Here is a 19,666-nt window from a genome sequence, read left to right as displayed (position 1 = left end):
TTTCTCTCTTGGAATTTTTTTTAAAAAATCAGACAACATAAATTGAATTCTCCTGTCATTTTCTCTTCTTTCTTCTCTTTTCTTCCCATATTTTCTCCACTCATTTTTGTGAACTGAATACCACCTTAACTTCCGTTTGTTTGATTCTTACCATATTTATATTTTGTGTGTGCATGTGTATTCTCTCTTTTCATACAATTGACGAAGAGATACATATCGTAATAATTCAACAAAGAATTTATAACCGACGAGTAATTTCTAAACAGTAACAAGCATTCTATTGCTGACAAGGTATTCCAAATTTGTCTCAAATTGTATATCTTTTTGTAATGCTCCATCTTTAATTGACATTTACATGTTTGTGCCAATCAATCCATTTGGAAGCTAGAGTGGCTATTTGTGTATGTACTTGTCCCGAGACGAAAGGATGACTGAAACTGATTTCTTATTACCTTCATTTATTAATGTATCAATCAAAATCACTCAGTCAATTTCGTTTAGATAGTTAGCGTATCATTTTGCGTCATAATTTTTTGGTTCAATCAATACTTACCTATAGTCGCCCAAGTATAATGCCCGTGTCCCTTTTCTAATTAATTTGTTTACTGTTTCGATACGAAACATTATATATATATATATGGCTAACTTTTGGGGAAATTTACAGTAATAACCAAAAAAGTTTTGTTTTTTTTCATTTTAACCCCCCACAAATATTTCTATCAACATTAGCCATTAAACAACCTTTGAGACAAAAATACCCCTCCCTCATCTCTCCCCCAACACTCCCTTTCACTCATCTCTCCCAAACCGATCCAACTCCCATCATCGGCGGCGACATCAACCCTCGTCGACGGCGGCTCCATCTCTCACCGGCATCCGATCTACGATCTACGATCTACAACCTTCAACAAAACCTAGGTTAGTCATTTTTCTAATTTTCATTAATTTAAAATGAGATTTTAGAATAATAATAGTTATAGCTTGAGAATAATAGTGGTGGTGATGATGTTTGTGGTGGTTGGTGGTGTTTGGGAGTATTGTTTTCGATTTTGGAGTGATTGTGCTTAATTTTGGGGGTGGGGAGAGAGAGGGGCAGGGCAGGGCGCGCGCGCGCGCCCATCGTTGGGCAGCAGCGTGCGGCCATGCGCGGCCCATTGGTGCGAGAGGCTTGCTGTAGCACCAATGTTTTGGTGCGACAGGCCCTGTCGCAACATTTTTTTGGAGCAACAGGCCCTGTCGCAATATTTTTTTGGAGCAACAGGCTTGCCTGTCGCACCAAAAATTAGTATTTTTTTTTTACGAGTCAATTTTTTTTTCCGTAAATGTAATGTAATAATTTTATAAATATTACAGATACATGGCAAAATCAGAATCACCGGATATCGAAGTAGGCAAGATGTATTTTCGTTATGCCGATCACTTTCCTGGTCGAATTTCGAGCATGTGTATGTTATCTTCGGTCGTAAAAGCCATCGAGGAAAAATTAACGAAGCAGTAGTTATTCATGTTCAAAAAGGATATATTTGGGCATTTCTTGGAGTGTCGAAGTTTTCCATTTAGTGGGGTGATTTTGCACAATCTTTTACTGCGGCAAGTGGCCCATGAAGAAGATAGTCGTGAAGATCAGTTATGGTTTCAAATTGGTAAGCATTTGATTCGCTTGTCAATTGTCGAATGGTGCTTGGTTACTGGATTTTCATTTGGTGTTGATACCAATCAAAAAAATGATGAAATGGAGCAGAGGCTACAGAATACGTATTTTGGTGGTGTGCATCGTAAGATTAATGTGAAGCAATTTGATGCAGTATTTAAGGAGTTGAAATTCGAGGAAATGGACGATATGGACGCATTAAAGATTGCGCTGTTTTATTTTGCGGACAGAGTACTAAATGCAAGAAAAAATCATTGTCAAGTCAATTTCGATTGGCTTGACCAAGTTGATGATATACAGTACTTCCGAAAGCGTCCATAGGGTCTATTGTCGTGGGAAATGATTTACGAGAGTCTTGACAATGCACTGTTCGAGAAAGACAAGAAATTTAAAAAGACTCGGTTGAAAAATCCAGATCATAATATTGAAAAATACAATCTTTACGGCTTTACGTCTGGGGTTCAGGTGCATTTTTTTTCCTGCGATATTAATAAGTTTTATAGTATTAAATATTTGATAGTTGTTTTATTTGATTTTTCACTTTTGTTGTTGTAGGGCTTGGATTTACGAAGCAATCGGAGGGTTGTCATCAACATGGGTCGTCAAAACGAAGAATAAGATTCCCCGCATTCTGCAATGGAAGCCCATGGCGTCTTCGAGAATCAACTTTGCGGAGGTTTATTCGTTCTTCAACGACAAATCTCGTCTTGTAAGTAATATGTATTACTTATTTTTTTTAACTTTACTAAATTTAAGTTATGTATACTTACTCAATTGAATTTATGGCAGGGGGACGTTTTACAAACTCTTGAGCCAAATTCAAAGGAGAGTAGCAGAAAATATTGGCTCTCTGTGAAGGATTACGTGCCAAGCATTCCAGACTGGGTTCATAAGGTTGGTATACTCTAAGTACTAAAAATTTTTTAATCGAAATATTTGACTTTTCATTTACTAATTTTAAATGATACTTTATACAGCACCAATCCTCAATCAACGCGATGTCGTCGGTTACAAGGCAATCAGACGAGCATGACGATCATGACGACATACCAAACCCAATACCAGAGCAGCGTCATGACACTTCTGAGGATGAGGTGGCTGTTGATGACCACCAGCATCAAACAGAAAACTCTGATGACGCACGGGATTCTGAGGTTATAAATAATATACGATATTTTTCCTTTATAAATTATTAATTTTTTATTATTATTCTAAAGTTTTATTTTTTTCTTTTGTAATAGTCGAGGACAAAGCAGTTTAATGATTACATACAACGACGGCTGGATAAGATTGATCGTAACGTGTATGAAATAAAGTCAGAATTAAAAGATTTTAAAGAAACCATTGTTCGCTTCATCGAAACATTTTCTAAACGTCCAAATAAGGATTCTCCCCCTGCACGCTCGTATGCAGTGAGCAAATTTAAATTTAATAATTATGTTCGTTTAACTTTTAATTTAATAGTTGTTTAATATGTTCTTCTTGGCGAATGGACAGGCCCTGGATGACTATGGAGTGTATACTGACGTGGGCAATGAAAATTTGTCTACGCCCACGTCATTGTATAGTTTCTACGGGGATGTTAGTGGGGAGAGCGTGTAGGTGTTCACTGAGGTGCCTCCGAGCGTTAGTAAGTTCGGCCGCGCGTACATACCGTCGTATGTTTATAACAGTCCTTACATGATTCCTCCGGTCAGGCGAGGACAGCACGTCCGGCCTTTACCTCGACCCCAAATCATGGAGCATGCGATTGACATGAGTACGAGTGTGGATGTAAATCCACTTAGAGGATTAGAGGACTCTAGTCTATTTGCTGAGTTTGATCGATGGTTCACTGGTGATAGCAGAGTCCGCCGGAGAGTCCAGCACCCGCGGTCATTCTTTGAAATAATTTTGGGTACAGCTTCGATGGGATGGCTAGGCGATGAGGTATTTTTATTTTCGAAGTTATGTATACTGTTGTGGCTTTGTTTCACCAAAATTTTTCTTTTTAATCGTTATATTTCTGTTTCTCAACAGCATATTCACGAGTATCTCCGCTTGATTAACGAGAAACAACTGCAGTATCCAAATGCCTTACTCCAACGTGTCACACATACTGACACATTTTTTTGGGTAACGTGCCGACAAAACTTATAAATACTATTTAATTTTTTTAATTATTGCCTTTAAGTTTTGTTAATTTATGCATTTCTTGGTTATCTATGTACTAGGTGTTCTTGAATCAGTTATGGAACAACGGGGATTGTGCGGTCGATTCATTAGTATTCGACAACCGCGTGAATAGTTATCTTTGTGGGCGACAGCACACAATGTCCAAATCAATGATGGATGTCGATATGGTATGTATTTTATTGCATTTTATATACAAGTTGTCGATTTTTCTTAGTTGTTTTTCAATTTCATATATAACGAACATGTTTTTGAATTTTTATATACAGTTACTCATCCCTGTTAACTTGGACGGCGAGCATTGGGTACTGGCACGAGTAGACTTTCGGAAAAACAAAGTCTGGATTTATGACTCATTACTCACATGCCGCGACGACAAAAGATACAGGTTGAAATTCAAGCCACTTGAAGTTATCTTCCCTCGATGGTTGGAATATGTTGGGTTCTACAACATCTGACCTGAGTTGCGGAGTGCCGACCCCTAAAAAGTTATCGCAGTTAGGAGCACGCCACAACAGGAGCCCGGAACTGGTGATTGCTGTGTTTTTGTATTGATGGTTACGATGTATTTAATGTTCGGGCTTGGATTGGAGTTTAACGTTAGTCATGTCGAGTACTTTAGAAAGAAGATTGCGGTTGACATATTTAATGACGATATTGTATTGTAAACAGTTGTAGTAATTTGAATTTTTAAACTTGAATTTTTTTTTAATTTGCGCACTTAAGTTTATATAATTTTAATGCTCACATTTTAATATTTTAAAATAAAAGAAAGTTTTATGACATATAAGTGTACAATACACAAAACACAATAACAACTAACTTCGAGTCGACGTAATGAGATTCTTACATCGCTTACGATTATGGCACAGTTCATGACACTGCCCGCATCTTACAGTCCGCCTGTTAACGTCCTCGCCAGCCGAGGGTATTCTGAGCTCTTTACGACGGCCAGGTGGTGGTGCCTCAACTAGTGGGTATACTTGCATCTCCTGAATTTCATCTAGAATTTCCCAATCAACCACATCACCAACTGGCTCTACTGGTTGTGCATACGCCATCACCAACGATTCTGTAGTGTAAAAGTCCGAGCATAGGTTAATAAAATCCACCCGGTGTGTTAGACACGCCGCAATTGCATGAGCACATACAAGATGATCAAGCTGAAACACTCTGCATGTGCAAGTTCTCTGTTGCAAGTCAACCAAACCTTCCTTAAGCCCACCGCCTATCACTTGAAATCGATGCAGAGACACCGGCTGAACTATCATTCTTTCAGCTATAGTTCTCCTCTCGGTAACTATTTCATCCGCCCATGTTGTTAGCCGAGTAGTCATTGATTCAGCCACAATTTTTCTATCATAGAACCATTGCTGCATTGTTTTCCTAAAGTGATCAACAAGATGAGTAACAGGAAATTTTTGAGGTTCCCGCATGAAAGAATTAACACTCTCCGCGATGTTGGTGGTAAATATGCTGTACCTCCTACCTTCAAACTGAGACCTTGCCCAATTGCACGTACCGACATTATTTTCTAGGTAATCAGCCGCACCCGAGTGGATCATCCACAACCCTTCAAGTTGTCTCTTAAATTCCTCGTGGCCATATGCTTTTGCTGCATTAATAAAGGCAGGCTCAAATTGATCCTAAAGAGCTTTGGACATTCTAAATTGAGACTTAATGTTACCTTTGACGTGGTAAAAACAAACGCCATCAGTTGCATTGTGAAATACTTTAAGAACGGCTCTCCTTATGGCAGTGCATCGATCAGAGATAATTACCAACTCAGGTCTATCGCCAATCACTCCGTGTAACTTCATCATAAACCATTCCAAAGCATCATTGTTTTCTGAATCCATGATCCCAATGGCTAACGGATAAAATTGATTGTTACCATCAAGACATGTTGCCACGAACATGCTTCCACGATATAGTCCCTTCAGATGAGTACCATCTACAGCAATGACATGCCGAATGTACTGCATAAAACCCTTGATGGAAGATCCGAGTGCTACAAAATAGTACTAGAAATTACCATCTCCATCCTGCTCGAGGTGAGTGACTGTACCCTCATTAGCTGTAGTTAGTACGTGAGAGTATTTAGGGAGCAAGTTATATGACTCTGCAGGGTTGCCTCGAACTATTTCAAGACCAACTTCTCTCGCCCGATATGTCTGCTGGTATGTTAACTGAACACCGTATTCCTGTTGCATATCTGCTCTTATGTGATTCGGAGTATAAATCATCTTCTCTTGAATATATTTTTCTGCGATAATATGACCGACAACCTGGCTCCTTAATTGATGACGTCCATCAACCAATACCTCATTATGACAAGTGTGTACATTGTCAATTCTCTTCACCACCCAAGGAACTTCTCTCGCCCGATATGCCTGTTGGTATGTTAACTGAACACCGTATTCCTGTTGCATATCTGCTTTTATGTGATTCGGAGTATAAATCATCTTCTCTTGAATATATTTTTCTGTGATAATATGACCGACAACCTGGCTCCTTAATTGATGACGTCCATCAACCAATACCTCATTATGACAAGTGTGTACATTGTCAATTCTCTTCACCACCCAAGGAACATTTTGCTCGTTCGAACATCTAGTTGCTCGAATACGCCATTTACATCATTCTGAACAACAGTGAGCCTTGAAACGTGTCGTAGTAGACCGTGCAATATTGAAATCAAACTTATCTCTAAAGGCAACCTTGCGTAATTGTAATATAAACTCATTCTTCTCAGCAAATAGCTTACCCACACTGATATCATATGAATCACAACTGCTAACAAAGCTTGGAGTAACCATGTTCGAAGGCAAAGTTGGAGCAAGACTTGTAAGGGGGTCAATTCGCCTTCTCGATCGCACCATAGAAGGACTGGGTCTATTGCCTCTGTTATTCACAAGAGTATTGTCTTCACACTCATCGTTATGCTGAAACGACGAAACATTCGAAGGACTGGCTCCTCCATCATCACCATCATTATTGAAATGAGTGCCCCTCGTATTATTAGAAGCTTTTGCACAAACATTATCCCCCTCTGTCTCATGATGAAAATCATCATTGTCCCGAAAATCATTGTTGTGATACGGAGAATACCATTGCTCCAACATCCTCTAACGTAACGCCGTTATCATCAATGTTGTCATAATTGTCGTGGATTGGAGAGTAATATTGCTGCAGCGATATTATCCTTGGCAACACCTCTTCATCATTATCGGGGCCAGACATATTTGCTCTAAATGAAGTTTCTGTATCGACATGTGGCTCAATACCTTCGCTCGGAACTCGAGGTGACGTGGTCACGAATATAGGAATGCATCCAAAATTGGCTACGTCGGATGCCATATGCAACACAACCCTCACCATTTCATCATCAAATATATCCATGGACAGAGGCGAAGCTCAGGGAAGGCTAACCCGGGCTGCAGCCCGGGTAAGCTTTTTGAAAAAAAAAATTTATAATTTATAAATTTATTTTTATTAATATTTATAAAAAAAAAACAAACCTAATAATTATAGGAATCCTTATTTTCCTCAAATCACAATTCATAAAACTCACTAGTATCTAACCAAATACAAATTTGAAATTCACCAAAATTCAATTGCTCAAGTCTCTTACTGCTGCTGAATACCAGTCTCCTGCGCTCGAATTGACGCTCGGCCACTGCCTCATGAGTGACATCGAGCCACTGTCGCAAGACTCACACCTGCAGGCTGAATCTCTCACCGCCGAGCCAACGCCAAATGCCCAGTCTCTTGATGCGGCCACTGGTACAAAGCACTTTGTCTTTTAAACTTTAGTTTACATAATAGAATATGATTTTATGATAATGATGGTTGGCACACAAAGTGGAATTGTGGAAGAGAAGTTGTCGATTTTGTGAACTGAGAACTGTGACTCATCTTTCTAAAATTATAAAATAATAGAATATGACAAATAATGATGATAGCATATAAAGTGGAACTTGTAAAAGGTGATGATTCATCTTCTTGGGATTATAAAATAATGATGGCATGAAAGAATGAGTGATCAAAATAGTAAAATAATTAATTTGAATGCTGACTTTTTTTAATTAGCTTTTAACTTACGTTTTGGTCAATTTTTTATAAAATAAATACTAAAATTTTAATGATTTTATTACAGATTCAATGATAAATAAACCAAGAAAAACTCTACTTTCTTTTTTTAAGAGAGTAAGTGAAAATCAATCATCCACTAAGTCTTTATCTCCATGTCAAGTTAATGCTCAAGATTCCAGTGAGCAACATGCTTCTAAGTTTCAAAGGGTTGAAGTTGAAGAAACTAGAAATACTTATCTGGAGCGTGATCCTGGATTACGTCATCAAATAGGGACATATTCAGTAAATCAACGTGATGATATTCGAAGGGAGTACATCAAAATGGGACCTTATCAACCTAAACTACGAGACTATCCACTAACTAATGATGGCATGCAAGAACGTAGGTTTCAGTATCACTGGTTTAAAAAATTTCCATGGCTTGAGTACTCTGAGGTAAAAGATAGTGCATTTTGTTTTCCATGCTTTCTTTTTTATGAAATTCCATCAAATAACCCAAAATTTGTTATCGAAGGGTTTTCTAGTTGGAAGAGAGTCAACAATGGAAAAAATGTCCTTTTTTACAGCATTAAAGGGGTCCATCTTCTCATCATAATAAGAATATGCAGAGTTGGGGTTGTTTGAGGAATCTAATTCAACACATTGATAGATTAATTAATGCCCAAACTTCACAATAACTTTTGGAGAATAGGTTACGATTGAAGACTTCAAAGCAAGCATGTGCTTTTAGAGGTCATGATGAATCAGTTAATTCAAGAAATCGGGGAAATTTCATAGAGTTGATAAAGCATTCAGCGGAGTGTAGTAAAGAAATTGCTCAAGTTGTCTTGGAAAATGCTCCATCATATGCTAAGTATACATCGTCTGACATTCAAAAAGAGCTTTTAAATATTCTTGCAAACAAAGTGCGAAACAAGATACGCAGGGAACTTGGAGATGGTAAGTTTTGTATTTTAGTAGACGAAGCACTTGATGAATCTGATAAAGAGCAAATGGCTATTATTTTAAGGTATGTTGATTGTGATGGGTATATTCGAGAACGTTTTTTTGAAGTTGTCAATGTCATGGAAACTATAGCAGTAACATTGAAAAAAGAAATATGTAATGTTCTTGCACGATATGATCTTTTAGTTGAAAATATCCGAGGGCAAGGGTATGATGGTGCTAGTAACATGCGAGGTGCATGGAATGGATTGCAAGCATTATTTTTGAAAGATTGCCCATATGCATATTATATACACTGTTTTGCACATCAACTACAACTTGCTTTAGTTGCAGCATCTAATGATGTGCCAGATGTATGGCTTTTCTTTTCAGCATTGGGTTCAATTGTAAATGTTCTGACTTCATCTGCTAAACGGCTTTCTGAGTTAAAATCTGTTTGGGAAGCAGAAATAATAGATTTGATAGCTTCAGGAGAAGTTCAAACTGGTACAGGGGCCAATCAAATTCATACTTTGCAACGGCCTGGAGCTACTCGATGGAGCTCTCATTTCCGTTCTGTCAGTAGGTTGCTTGATTTGTTTAGTGTTGTTCGTAAAGTTTTTGGGAAGTTGGTAGAGTGTGGGCGTAACAATAACATACGTGGAGAGGCTAAAGGTGCGTGTGAATCAATGATATCTTTTAAATTTGTGTTCATTTTGCATTTATTAAATAAAGTTTTGGGGATGAGTGATTTACTTTGTCAAGCATTACAAGTTAAATCTCAAGATATTCTAAATGCTGTGCACTTAGTCTCAACTACGAAAAAACTTCTTCAAAGGATGCGAGACAATGGTTGGGAAACTTTTATTTAGAATGTAGTTCTATTTTGTGAAAAGAATGAGATAGATATGCCTGATATGAAAGCTCGCCATATGAAAGGGAGAGGACGTTCTTGTCAGCAGAATGATTATATTACAGTTGAGCATTATTATCATTATGATATATTTAATACTGTGATAGATTTTCAATTGATGGAGTTGAATAATAGATTCACTGAACAGACTTTGGAACTCCTCACTCTTAGTTCAGCTTTAAATCCTATTGATGCATTTAAATCATTTAAAATTGAAGATATTTGCAGCCTTGCTGAAAGATTTTATCCTGAAGATTTCACTAAGATTGAGTTACAGGCTTTGAGAAGACAATTAGAGTGCTTTGAGATAGATATACACTCTCTTCAAGAGTTTCAGAATATTACTTCCCTTTCTGAATTGTGTCGAAGATTGGTTGAGACTAGAAAGTCACAGATTTATTTCTTGTTGGATAGATTAATTCGTTTAGTGTTAACCCTTCCTGTTTCAACAGCAACAACAGAGAGAGCATTTTCTGCCATGAAACTGATTAAGACAACACATCGAAACAAGATGGAGAATGAGTTTCTTTCAGATTGTATGGTTATTTACATTGAAAGAGAAATTGAAGACAATATTGACTCAGATGCGATAGCAGATGAATTTTCTTTTTTGAAGAACCGCAGGACACAGCTTCGTCAATAGTGTTTTTCTTATTTACATTGTATTTTTATAGTTTTATGGTTACATTTTTACTTATGTAGTGTGCTTAATTTCATTTATATAAAACAAATTTTTTGAGAAGTAAATTTCATTTTTTTGTTTAAATCTAGCCCACCCAAACAAATGATGCTAGCTTCGCCACTGTCCATGGGCAGTGCACATATACGATATAATGTGTTACTAGACCTCAAAGTTGTCTTCATTGTAATACTATATTCATTAGGGTTTATTTGTAACACCTCGTATACTCTTGCCAATAACTGATCAAACAGATAATTTTTCCCAACCAAAAAAGCTCGATTTTTACCATTCATATACTCCATACGGCCATCCTCTAATGTCTCCCACCAACCATCGTAACACAATTCAAGTACAACTGAATCCATTAAGCCTGAAATTATTAAAAAAAAATTAATTGGATCCGGATCAAATTAATACAATTTTAATGAATCTCCAAGGCTTGGTGCGACAGGGTGCCTGTCGCCCGAAGAGTTGGTGCGACAGGCACCCTGTCGCCAGATTCACCCACGACTCAGTTCAGTAAGTTCAGAAAATAACTCATACCACTAAGTGATGCCGATTAGTGTTGGATTCAGATAGATTATGATTGGATTTCACCTTTACTGTTGTCTTTTGCCGTCGATGTTGGTTGATGATTAAGCTGTGTTTGGTTTGACGATATGGGAGAAAGATTGTTGCTTTTGGTCTGTAAAGAAGGGTAATTTGGGGAGAAAGGCTTGTGTTTGGCTAATGTTGAAAGAAAAAAATTGAGAGGGTTAGTTGTGAAAATAACCAAATATTTATAACTATTTTCGTAAATTTTCCTAACTTTTGAAGACCAATCCCTTCAAGACAAAATTATATAAATTTCTCTCTCTTTCTCTCGCCCCCCCCCCCCCCCACCTTTTTCTTTTTTCCCTCTTTTGTCAAAACAGTCGGACAAAGCTGTAGGATACTCAATTATAATCGGGTCCCTCAATAATTTACTCAACCGCGAGCATAATACAAAAGCAAAATTAGTAAAGTTGAAAGGGCTATATCACAAAATAATAAATATATGTATCAGGCTAAACAATAAAATATAGGGCCATGATTGTATGATTATTTTTAGAATTGTAAAATATCAACATAAAAAGTATCGTGTTTATTATTTTATTAATGACGGTGCTAACAAATAGTTAAAAATACAGGAGAATGAAAGATTTTGTAAGGATATAGTAACAAAGGATAGATATCAACAGTTACAGACACAGGAATTTAATCTAAAGGAAGCATAATACAAATTCAATTACAAATTTTTTGAAGACGACGACAAAAGCAAAGAATAACTGTGGCATGTCAGTAGCAGTGACGTCGAAGTCTATTAGGGATTAGGGTGTAGGCCGGTTTTGCGTGGAAACTCAGTAAGTTTTTTCATCCTAATCAAACTATAATTATAGAGGAAATCTTCCTTCTTAGTGAGAAAAGGTTGCGATTAGGAAATGGGAGACATCAAATCTATATGAATACAAATAATGACAAACATAGAGGAATTAGAGATAAGAACGATTCATTTAAATAATATAAATGAAAATTTATTGATTATATGATGAAAATTATTAAAACAATAAGAATATTTTTTAAAAATATTATGCATTTAAGACCTAATGATATATAAAATTAAGGCTTAATAGACCCACCAGTCCAATAAATCATGAATATTAGGCTAAATTTTAAAAAAATCCAAAAGAATTCAACGTGGTTTAAATATGTCATACAACTTTTTAAAAAAATTGAAAACTTAGAGCCCGTTTGAGATTTTTTTTGGGAGATTTAAAAGTAATTTTGAAAATCTAAAGTTAATTTTGGTGTTTGGTAAAAAAAATCAAAATCATTTTTGTCAAAATCAACTCTCTTGCAACTGATTTTGAAAAGAAGAAAATGAGTAACTTTTAAATTCTGATTTTGATAATCAATTTTATACTTTAATAAAATTTCATAAGTATTCTTAAAATTATTACCTAAACTCAAAATTATCCTTATTTAAATTAGAAAAGACATCAATATTTCAATAATTTTTATTAGGGAAAAGGACATTCAACCCCCCAACGTTTAGGAAAATGGACAAAAAAACCCTGAACGTTTTAAAAAGGACTTATAACCCCCTTTCCGTTAACAAACACCGTTTGTTTTAACAGTAAATTTATTTTTAATTTTTAATTAACATTATACCCTTATAATAAAAAAATTAATATATTAATTTGAGATATATCATAATTAATAATTTTTTAAAAGCTTAAAATTGAGATACAATTATTTTTTTCCCAAAATTATTTACTATAAATTATACCTTTCTAACAATAATAATATGGTTTTGATTCCTCAAAGAAAAAAGGTTTAACCAAATTTTGTTTTATTAGTAATAATCACATATGAAAGGTTTGATCATTAGAAAGGTATACTTTATAGCAAATAATTTGGACAAAAATGTAATTGTATCTCAATTTTTAGTTTTAAAAAATATTAATTGTGACATGTCTCAAATCAATATATTAATTTATATTTATTATAAGGGTATAATAGTAATTAAAAATAAAAAATAAATTTAATGTTAAAACAAACAGTGTTTATTAACGGAAAGGGGGTTATAAGTCCTTTTTGAAACGTTGAGGGGTTTTTTGTCCCTTTTCCTAAACGTTGGGGGGTTGAATGTCCTTTTCCCTTTTTATTATAATTCATTCATTCTTTTATTTTCTCTATTTCTTCTTTATATTTTACATTACATCAAAAGATCTCTACGGCAATATGATATAAATTTTATTTTTAGTTAAAGTTATTATAATACACAATTAAAAATATTTTATGTACATGTTTTATATATGGAAGTAAATTTTATTCTACATTATGTATATTTTATTAGTTATTCGTTTTCTCACAGCAGTTTAACAGTAAATTTTACCAAACACCAATAATTACTTTCAAAACTCATAGTACTTTTTAAAACAAGATTTACCAAACACTTAGTTGATTATCTTTATAACTGATTATTTCTATAGCAAAGTTAACAACAATTATTTTAAAAAATACAACATTCCCAAACTGACCCTTAGAAGAGTTACAAATTAAATTAGTTTAGTCTTAAGATAATATGAAAGCAGTCTTTCGGGGGCCTTCATTGAGTTCGCCCTATGAATATCAATATTTCTTCTAATCATTTTATAATTTACAATTATTATACAAATCAAACCAAAATAACCCTAAAATCTATGTGATCCCTAATTTTTTTTTTCAGCTTGAGGCGTCAAAATTGTTCCCCTCTCTATTGTTGTAACAAGAAGTGACTGCGGGTTACAAACGAATCCAAAGAGAATGTGAAGTTATTGTAGCAAAATTGAAATGCAAATATCAAAATTAACTTAGCACTAGTTTATTTATTGTTATTATTATTTTGGAAAGAGTAATGCTGGAGATATATGTACAAACTCTCTTTGGAACAGTTAATATATCATTCAACAAATTGGTTAGACACCTACATGAAAATGTCAAAGTTATTACAGCGAATGAAAATATACCAAGTGGAACCCATGTAATGGTGGTAGAAGTAGCAAATCATTATTTGAATGATATCAATTTGTACACAATAATTTTTACATAAAATTTATATTCCCATTACTTTCACTGAGACAATAAAACTTAGAATGCATAAACAATACAAAGTCATGACTTCGCTGATAAGTAACTTGGGGGATTTTCTTGTGCCAATTAGATGTGAAGGTACCACGTTAAAAGATACAGTATGGATGTACTTACCACAGTTAGTACTACAATTAGTACACACTATCATTATAGGACAAAAAACTTCATTATAAGACAAGAAAATTTACTATAAGATGGATTTTTTTTGTCTTTTATAGATTTTCTAATAATTGGTATTTATTTTATATCTAAATTGAAATTTTTTTTTCTATTTAATTGGTAGCTAGTTCAATGTAATTAATAATAGTAATTTATTACTCCTAAGAGTTTAATCGATTGGTTTTTAACCAGTTTTAATTGGCTCGTCAGTACTACAAATATACTTTTTAAGCTACTTTACTTTTTAAGATGAAAAAAGAAAAAAAATAGTAATTTATTATTGTTTAATTTCCTACTTCTTTAGTTGTTATCCTTCCCTATGTAAACAATCATAATCCCACCAATAGTTTAATAATAGAGATTTATTTTTTGGAGAAATTTTATAATACATCTAATGTATTACTATTATATTCCCACCAATAGAATAACACTAGAGATTTCCTCCTTTGTAAAAATTCTATAATACTTTTGATGTAACATTTATAAAAATTTTATAATGCATTTGATGTAACGTTAGTTTTTATACTAAATTTTCTCCCTTATTTAGAGCTATTCTTAGTGATAAGTATTGCTTAAAAAAATAATATTTTTTGACGGAACTTGAAGGCTCTGTTATCATATCTCAATTATCAAGATTACATATCTTTCATAACATAAAAAAAAAAAAAAATTGCATGTGGAGCTTTGAGATTTGGGTGAATAAAGGACAAGTGGCTTACTAAAACAATTTGGCTAATAGCCTCAAATATGCTTGAACTTGCTAGCCCCGTCAACACTCCAATAAAGTTATGGCATGCATATGTTGACAGTTTGAGGAAAGACAAAGATATTTTTGTTATTTTATTATTTGAAATAGAGAATCCAAACATTGGTTACGTCACGATCAAAGCAGTTGATTCAAAGGGTTGATTTTTAAATCCTCTTCATCAGCCTCTAGTAGTCTAGTGGCTGTAGGATATCTACTTTTGGCCCCAGTTTCACACAGTTTGAGAGAAAAACTAATAAGCCGAAAATGATTAATCCATTATTTATTAACAAGAAGTCAAAAAATGTAGACGAATACCACACCAACCGCGACTTGCTTGCAAGTAAGTTTCTGTACCTGTCTGTGCCGTGCAGGTCGGAATCATATAGCTAGCTATTAAGCTATATATGTGTTCAAAATTAATCTTTTTTTAACTCCACGCATATCTTATCCTACTCAACAGTATTAATTAATTATTTGTCTGGTTAGCTACGTGGTGGTCCTAACTAGGGACGGACTAACTCAATCCAACCTAGGGATTCGATCCAATTCAATTTAATTTAATTTATTTTTTTGAGTGAATTATAATAGATTAATTGAGTTAAATTTTTTAAACTCAATTAATAATTAAATTAGATTGGGCTCGATGAATTCATCGTAATTAACTCTTTTTATAAAATTCTAAACCCTAAACAGTTAACCTAATTTTTAATTTTTTTTAGTTTTTTAATAGAAAAAATTCATTCTCGTATGTATTGCTCTACACTCTAATTTTAAAATTAAAATCACTCTCTCATTTCGGTAATCTTATTATCTTCTAAGTTTAATTTTAAAATTAAGTTGGTTTTAATTTTTCCTTTTTTTTTTAAATACTGAACAATACATAATTATATATCACATTTATTTTGTAATTGGACATGATGCTAGCTAATTATGTAGAAGGTCTTAATTTAGAATTCAAAAAAGAGATGTGGGAAGTCGAAAATAAAGTTTAGAAGTTCATTGTTGAAATTTTCTTAATTTTAAGATGATTTTGTAGCTTTTTTTAGTCAAACACTAGACAGTGAATGAAATTTTCATATTATAATAAATTTATATCTCATTTTAATAAGTTTCATTTTAAATTTTCATATATTTTTTCTTTTTTAATTTTTAATTTTGATTTAGCCTTCAACTCAATCAATCCAATGCAACTCAATTTAACCAAATGATTTAAGGGTTGGATTAAGTTATGTTAAAATATTTATTTTATTGGATTAAGTTTATCTTATCTCAACCAATTCAATAATGGGTTGGATTAAATTTTTACGAACCCTATTCAACCCATCCCATAACCCCCCAATCTCAACCAAGTGCTCATCGTTCAAGTTTGCATGCAGCTGTGAGTTTTCCTGGTGATGGGAGCTAGGCGTCACTTTGACTAACGGATCAAATTAAGTCATAAAAGAGTAGAATTGTAAATAAAAATATGTAATCTTTAATCAAAACATCGATTCTATTATTCTAACTTCTTAGTTTGTATTAGTTAGATGTATAATAGGGGCTTTTCTGAGTTACATATTTTTTTATAACTTATAATTAAATTTTTCGGTGCAAAAATAAGTAATAAAATAATGTATGGTCAGCCAGGAGATAAATTTTAGCTATTGTAAGTTACACTAAATGTAACTTGGAGAGCCCCAATAGTATATAATGATAAGCACAAGCTGTTGTGTACGTATTTTATTTTGACATCGTTAATCTTATTCTTAATTAAATCATCTATTAGTCTTGCGTGCATGCTCATCTTCATGCGATGTTGAGGACAGTTGATTTTCCACCAATATTTGAATATCTGGCATTTCATCAAACACCTAATTGGTCAATTTATCAAACATATTACGGCATCCGTGCGTTAAGGACTCCACGCAATTTGATTGAATATTGCTCTTTAAAGTCTTTCCGCAAAATTAATTTCCTATCATACGACATAAAAAGCGCCATCTATTTCATGTCCAAACATGCTTTAAGGGAATTCTTAAATTCAATTTCCTTTTATAGAATATATCCATCTTAATTATCAAACGTTTGTTTGTTCATGTAAAATCATTGCAATCGTCCTTTTCACCCGCAAACTCTCACCACGCAAATTTAAAAGAATATTCATTTTGTCTAATTATATATAATGATATATATAATCATTCTAAAATGCGAGTATTCTTATTTTTTAAAGGGAAATTATCACTTCACTACCTTTTTTTTGCCTTATGTTCATTTAACCATCAAAAAATTCTAATATGTTCTCAGCACCACTTTTTTTTTTTTAAATTTGTATCAACTAACTACTTTTTAACTAACACCGTTAAATAGTTTAAATAAAATGATAATTTTACCCCTAAATAAATTAAAAGACCATTTTATTTTACAAAAATTTTGAAAAATAAGAAAATTATAATTATAAAAATACCCCTAAGTTTAATAAAAAATAAATCCCAAAATTAGAATTTTTATTTTTAATCAAAATCTAAATAAAAATTATAATTATAAAAATAATTACAAAATTTTGGGATTTAATAAAAATCCCCTAAATTATTAAAATTTTGGGATTTATTTTTTAATAAATAAATTCAGTTATTTTAATAAAATTTTGCAAAATTATAATTTTTAATAAATAAATTCAGTCATTTTTATTAAAATTTTGCAACATTATAATTTTTTAATAAAAATAATTATTAAAATTTTACAAAATCTAAATTAAATAAAAATCAGTGGAGCACATTTGTTTGAGATTTATTTTTTTATTAAATTTAGGGGTATTTTTATAATTATAATTTTTTATTTTTCAAAGTTTTTGTAAAATAAAATGGTCTTTTAATTTATTTAGGGGTAAAATTATCATTTCATTTAAATTATTTAACGGTATTAGTTAAAAAGTGGTTAGTTGATACAAATTAAAAAAAAAAAAAGAGTTGTGCAGAGAACATGTTAGAATTTTTTGGTGGTTGGATGAACATAAGGAAAAAAAGAGGTGGTGCAGTGATAATTTCCCTTTTTTAAATACGGATATGTGTCAAGCCATGCAGTTTAATAGTGTTATTTTTTAATGCACTATAAAGCCGTGTGGTTTAATAGTATCAAAATCTGAATCTATTAAATTCTATGTTTTAAAAACGTATTCACATGGAAAAAAAAATGAGGGCGCCTGCACTAGAAAGCTATCCTTAATAACGAATTACTTCAATGATATTTTAGGAACAAAAATATTTCTTAAATTTTGAATGTTCAAAATAATTATTTAAATGCAAATGGTCTCACTTATATTCAAAAACTTTTTTCTTTCTAAAACAAAAATATGTTAGGGAGAGAATGAAAATAATCATATCAATTAGATAGTTTACTTAAGAAGTTTAAGAAAATAAGTGAAAGAGAGAGAGAGAGCAGGATAGAGTAATTATAACTAATAATTACTAATGAAGATGATATTTTCCCCCTGCTGTCATTTTTGTGGCCCATGTCTTTTTTTTTAATGAAAATAATTATTCATTAAGGTTTTAGTTATAATTATGTAAGATAACAATCTCCTTAAGGTTTTAATCAGACAAACGATTATCACAAGATAACAAAGCCATGAGTTCAGCACGAGCTTCTTCATACCAAAGACAACAGTTTGGCTTCAACAATGCCAATTTAGACAACTTGTGAGCCACTGAGTTACAAGCTTTAGGTACATACTTAAACACTAAATTAGCAACATCCTTAGCCAGGTCATGAAACTTGTCAACTAACCATCCTATCTCACTTCTACTTGCAAACTTGCTAGTAATCAGCCTAATCACATTTTTTAAATCCAATTCAATAATCAAAGGATAAAACCCCATTAATTTGGCCATCTTTAAACTTTATAAATAGCGAGTGCTTCAACATCATTTAGAAAATGATATCTCCAACTTGCTGCAGCCATGAATCCACCTTGGGAGTTCCATATAATTGCTTCTAAACCAAGCAATCCTCCATCATAATTTACAGCCACACCTATATTCATTTTATTCCAATAAACATCAGGGAGAGACCAATATTAAATGGAAGAGTCTCCTCTCAAGACCAACTTATTTGGGGAATGCTTTTAGAGAGATCTATAAGAATGCAACAGATCCACTGCTCTGTTATAGGTTAGTAGCGGACAACAATTCCCTTTTCTAAATATCCAATTATTCCTTAACTCCAAATACTCTAGGTTGTCACCATAAACAAGCCAAAATCATTTATATTACCCTTTTCCATTAGAGTCCAGGCCGGCTCCTTGAAGCTTAAGTGAGGAATTTCCCATAAAGCACCAAAAGAGCAGAACTTCACCAGAGCATGCATAGTAGTATCATAATCAAGTTTACCTCTAGGGCACCAAGAGTCAGTTAAGATTTTTCTCTTATAGAGATTTCCGTTAATTGGCAACAATATTGTGCGCGGAATACGGAATCAAGCGCACCAAATTATTATAGAAAAATAAAGGACACAAGAATTACGTGGTTCGGTAATTAAATCTACATCCACGGAGGCAATAAAGAATAATTGTTTATTTAACAATTAATAGAGTACAATATTTGAGTAACGAATCTCACTTCCCAGAAACTCAAATATACCCAGTACTCTCACACTCTGCAGGAAAGATAAATTCCCCAGACACACTTCTCTCAC

General features: G+C 33.2%; 2 protein-coding genes across 2 annotated transcripts; one reads left to right on the top strand and one right to left on the bottom strand.

Moving 5' to 3' along the window:
- Positions 1-4,641: 4,641 nt before the first annotated feature.
- On the bottom strand, positions 4,642-6,288 carry LOC127900276 (uncharacterized). The gene is made up of 3 exons (XM_052434886.1): positions 5,859-6,288; positions 5,511-5,777; positions 4,642-5,438 (listed from the first exon to the last, which is right to left on the bottom strand). Exons 1-3 carry the CDS (start codon positions 6,286-6,288, stop codon positions 4,642-4,644), a joined length of 1,494 nt encoding a protein of 497 aa, XP_052290846.1.
- A 935-nt stretch (positions 6,289-7,223) lies between these two features.
- Positions 7,224-10,398, top strand: LOC102608680 (uncharacterized). Its single transcript, XM_052434884.1, has 5 exons — positions 7,224-7,271; positions 7,474-7,609; positions 8,079-8,353; positions 8,623-9,517; positions 9,863-10,398. Exons 1-5 carry the CDS (start codon positions 7,224-7,226, stop codon positions 10,396-10,398), a joined length of 1,890 nt encoding a protein of 629 aa, XP_052290844.1.
- The last annotated feature ends 9,268 nt before the right edge of the window (positions 10,399-19,666 follow it).

The sequence above is a fragment of the Citrus sinensis genome, chromosome 2 (assembly GCF_022201045.2).
Source record: "Citrus sinensis cultivar Valencia sweet orange chromosome 2, DVS_A1.0, whole genome shotgun sequence".
NCBI classification, from domain to species: Eukaryota; Viridiplantae; Streptophyta; class Magnoliopsida; order Sapindales; family Rutaceae; genus Citrus; species Citrus sinensis.
The sequence above is the reverse complement of the archived record's forward strand: the minus strand, read 5'-3'. Positions and strand labels throughout refer to the sequence as shown.

Coding starts and splice junctions, on each gene's coding strand:
- LOC102608680 (XM_052434884.1), top strand. CDS start 7,224: ATGGACAGAGGCGAAGCTCAGGGAAGGCTAACCCGGGCTGCAGCCCGG. Junction 7,610..8,078: donor GTCTCTTGATGCGGCCACTG/GTACAAAGCACT, acceptor CTCCATGTCAAG/TTAATGCTCAAGATTCCAGT. Junction 9,518..9,862: donor CATACGTGGAGAGGCTAAAG/GTGCGTGTGAAT, acceptor ATACTGTGATAG/ATTTTCAATTGATGGAGTTG.
- LOC127900276 (XM_052434886.1), bottom strand. CDS start 6,288: ATGATTTATACTCCGAATCACATAAAAGCAGATATGCAACAGGAATAC. Junction 5,778..5,858: donor CCTCGAGCAGGATGGAGATG/GTAATTTCTAGT, acceptor TCATTGCTGTAG/ATGGTACTCATCTGAAGGGA. Junction 5,439..5,510: donor TTGTTTTTACCACGTCAAAG/GTAACATTAAGT, acceptor TTATTAATGCAG/CAAAAGCATATGGCCACGAG.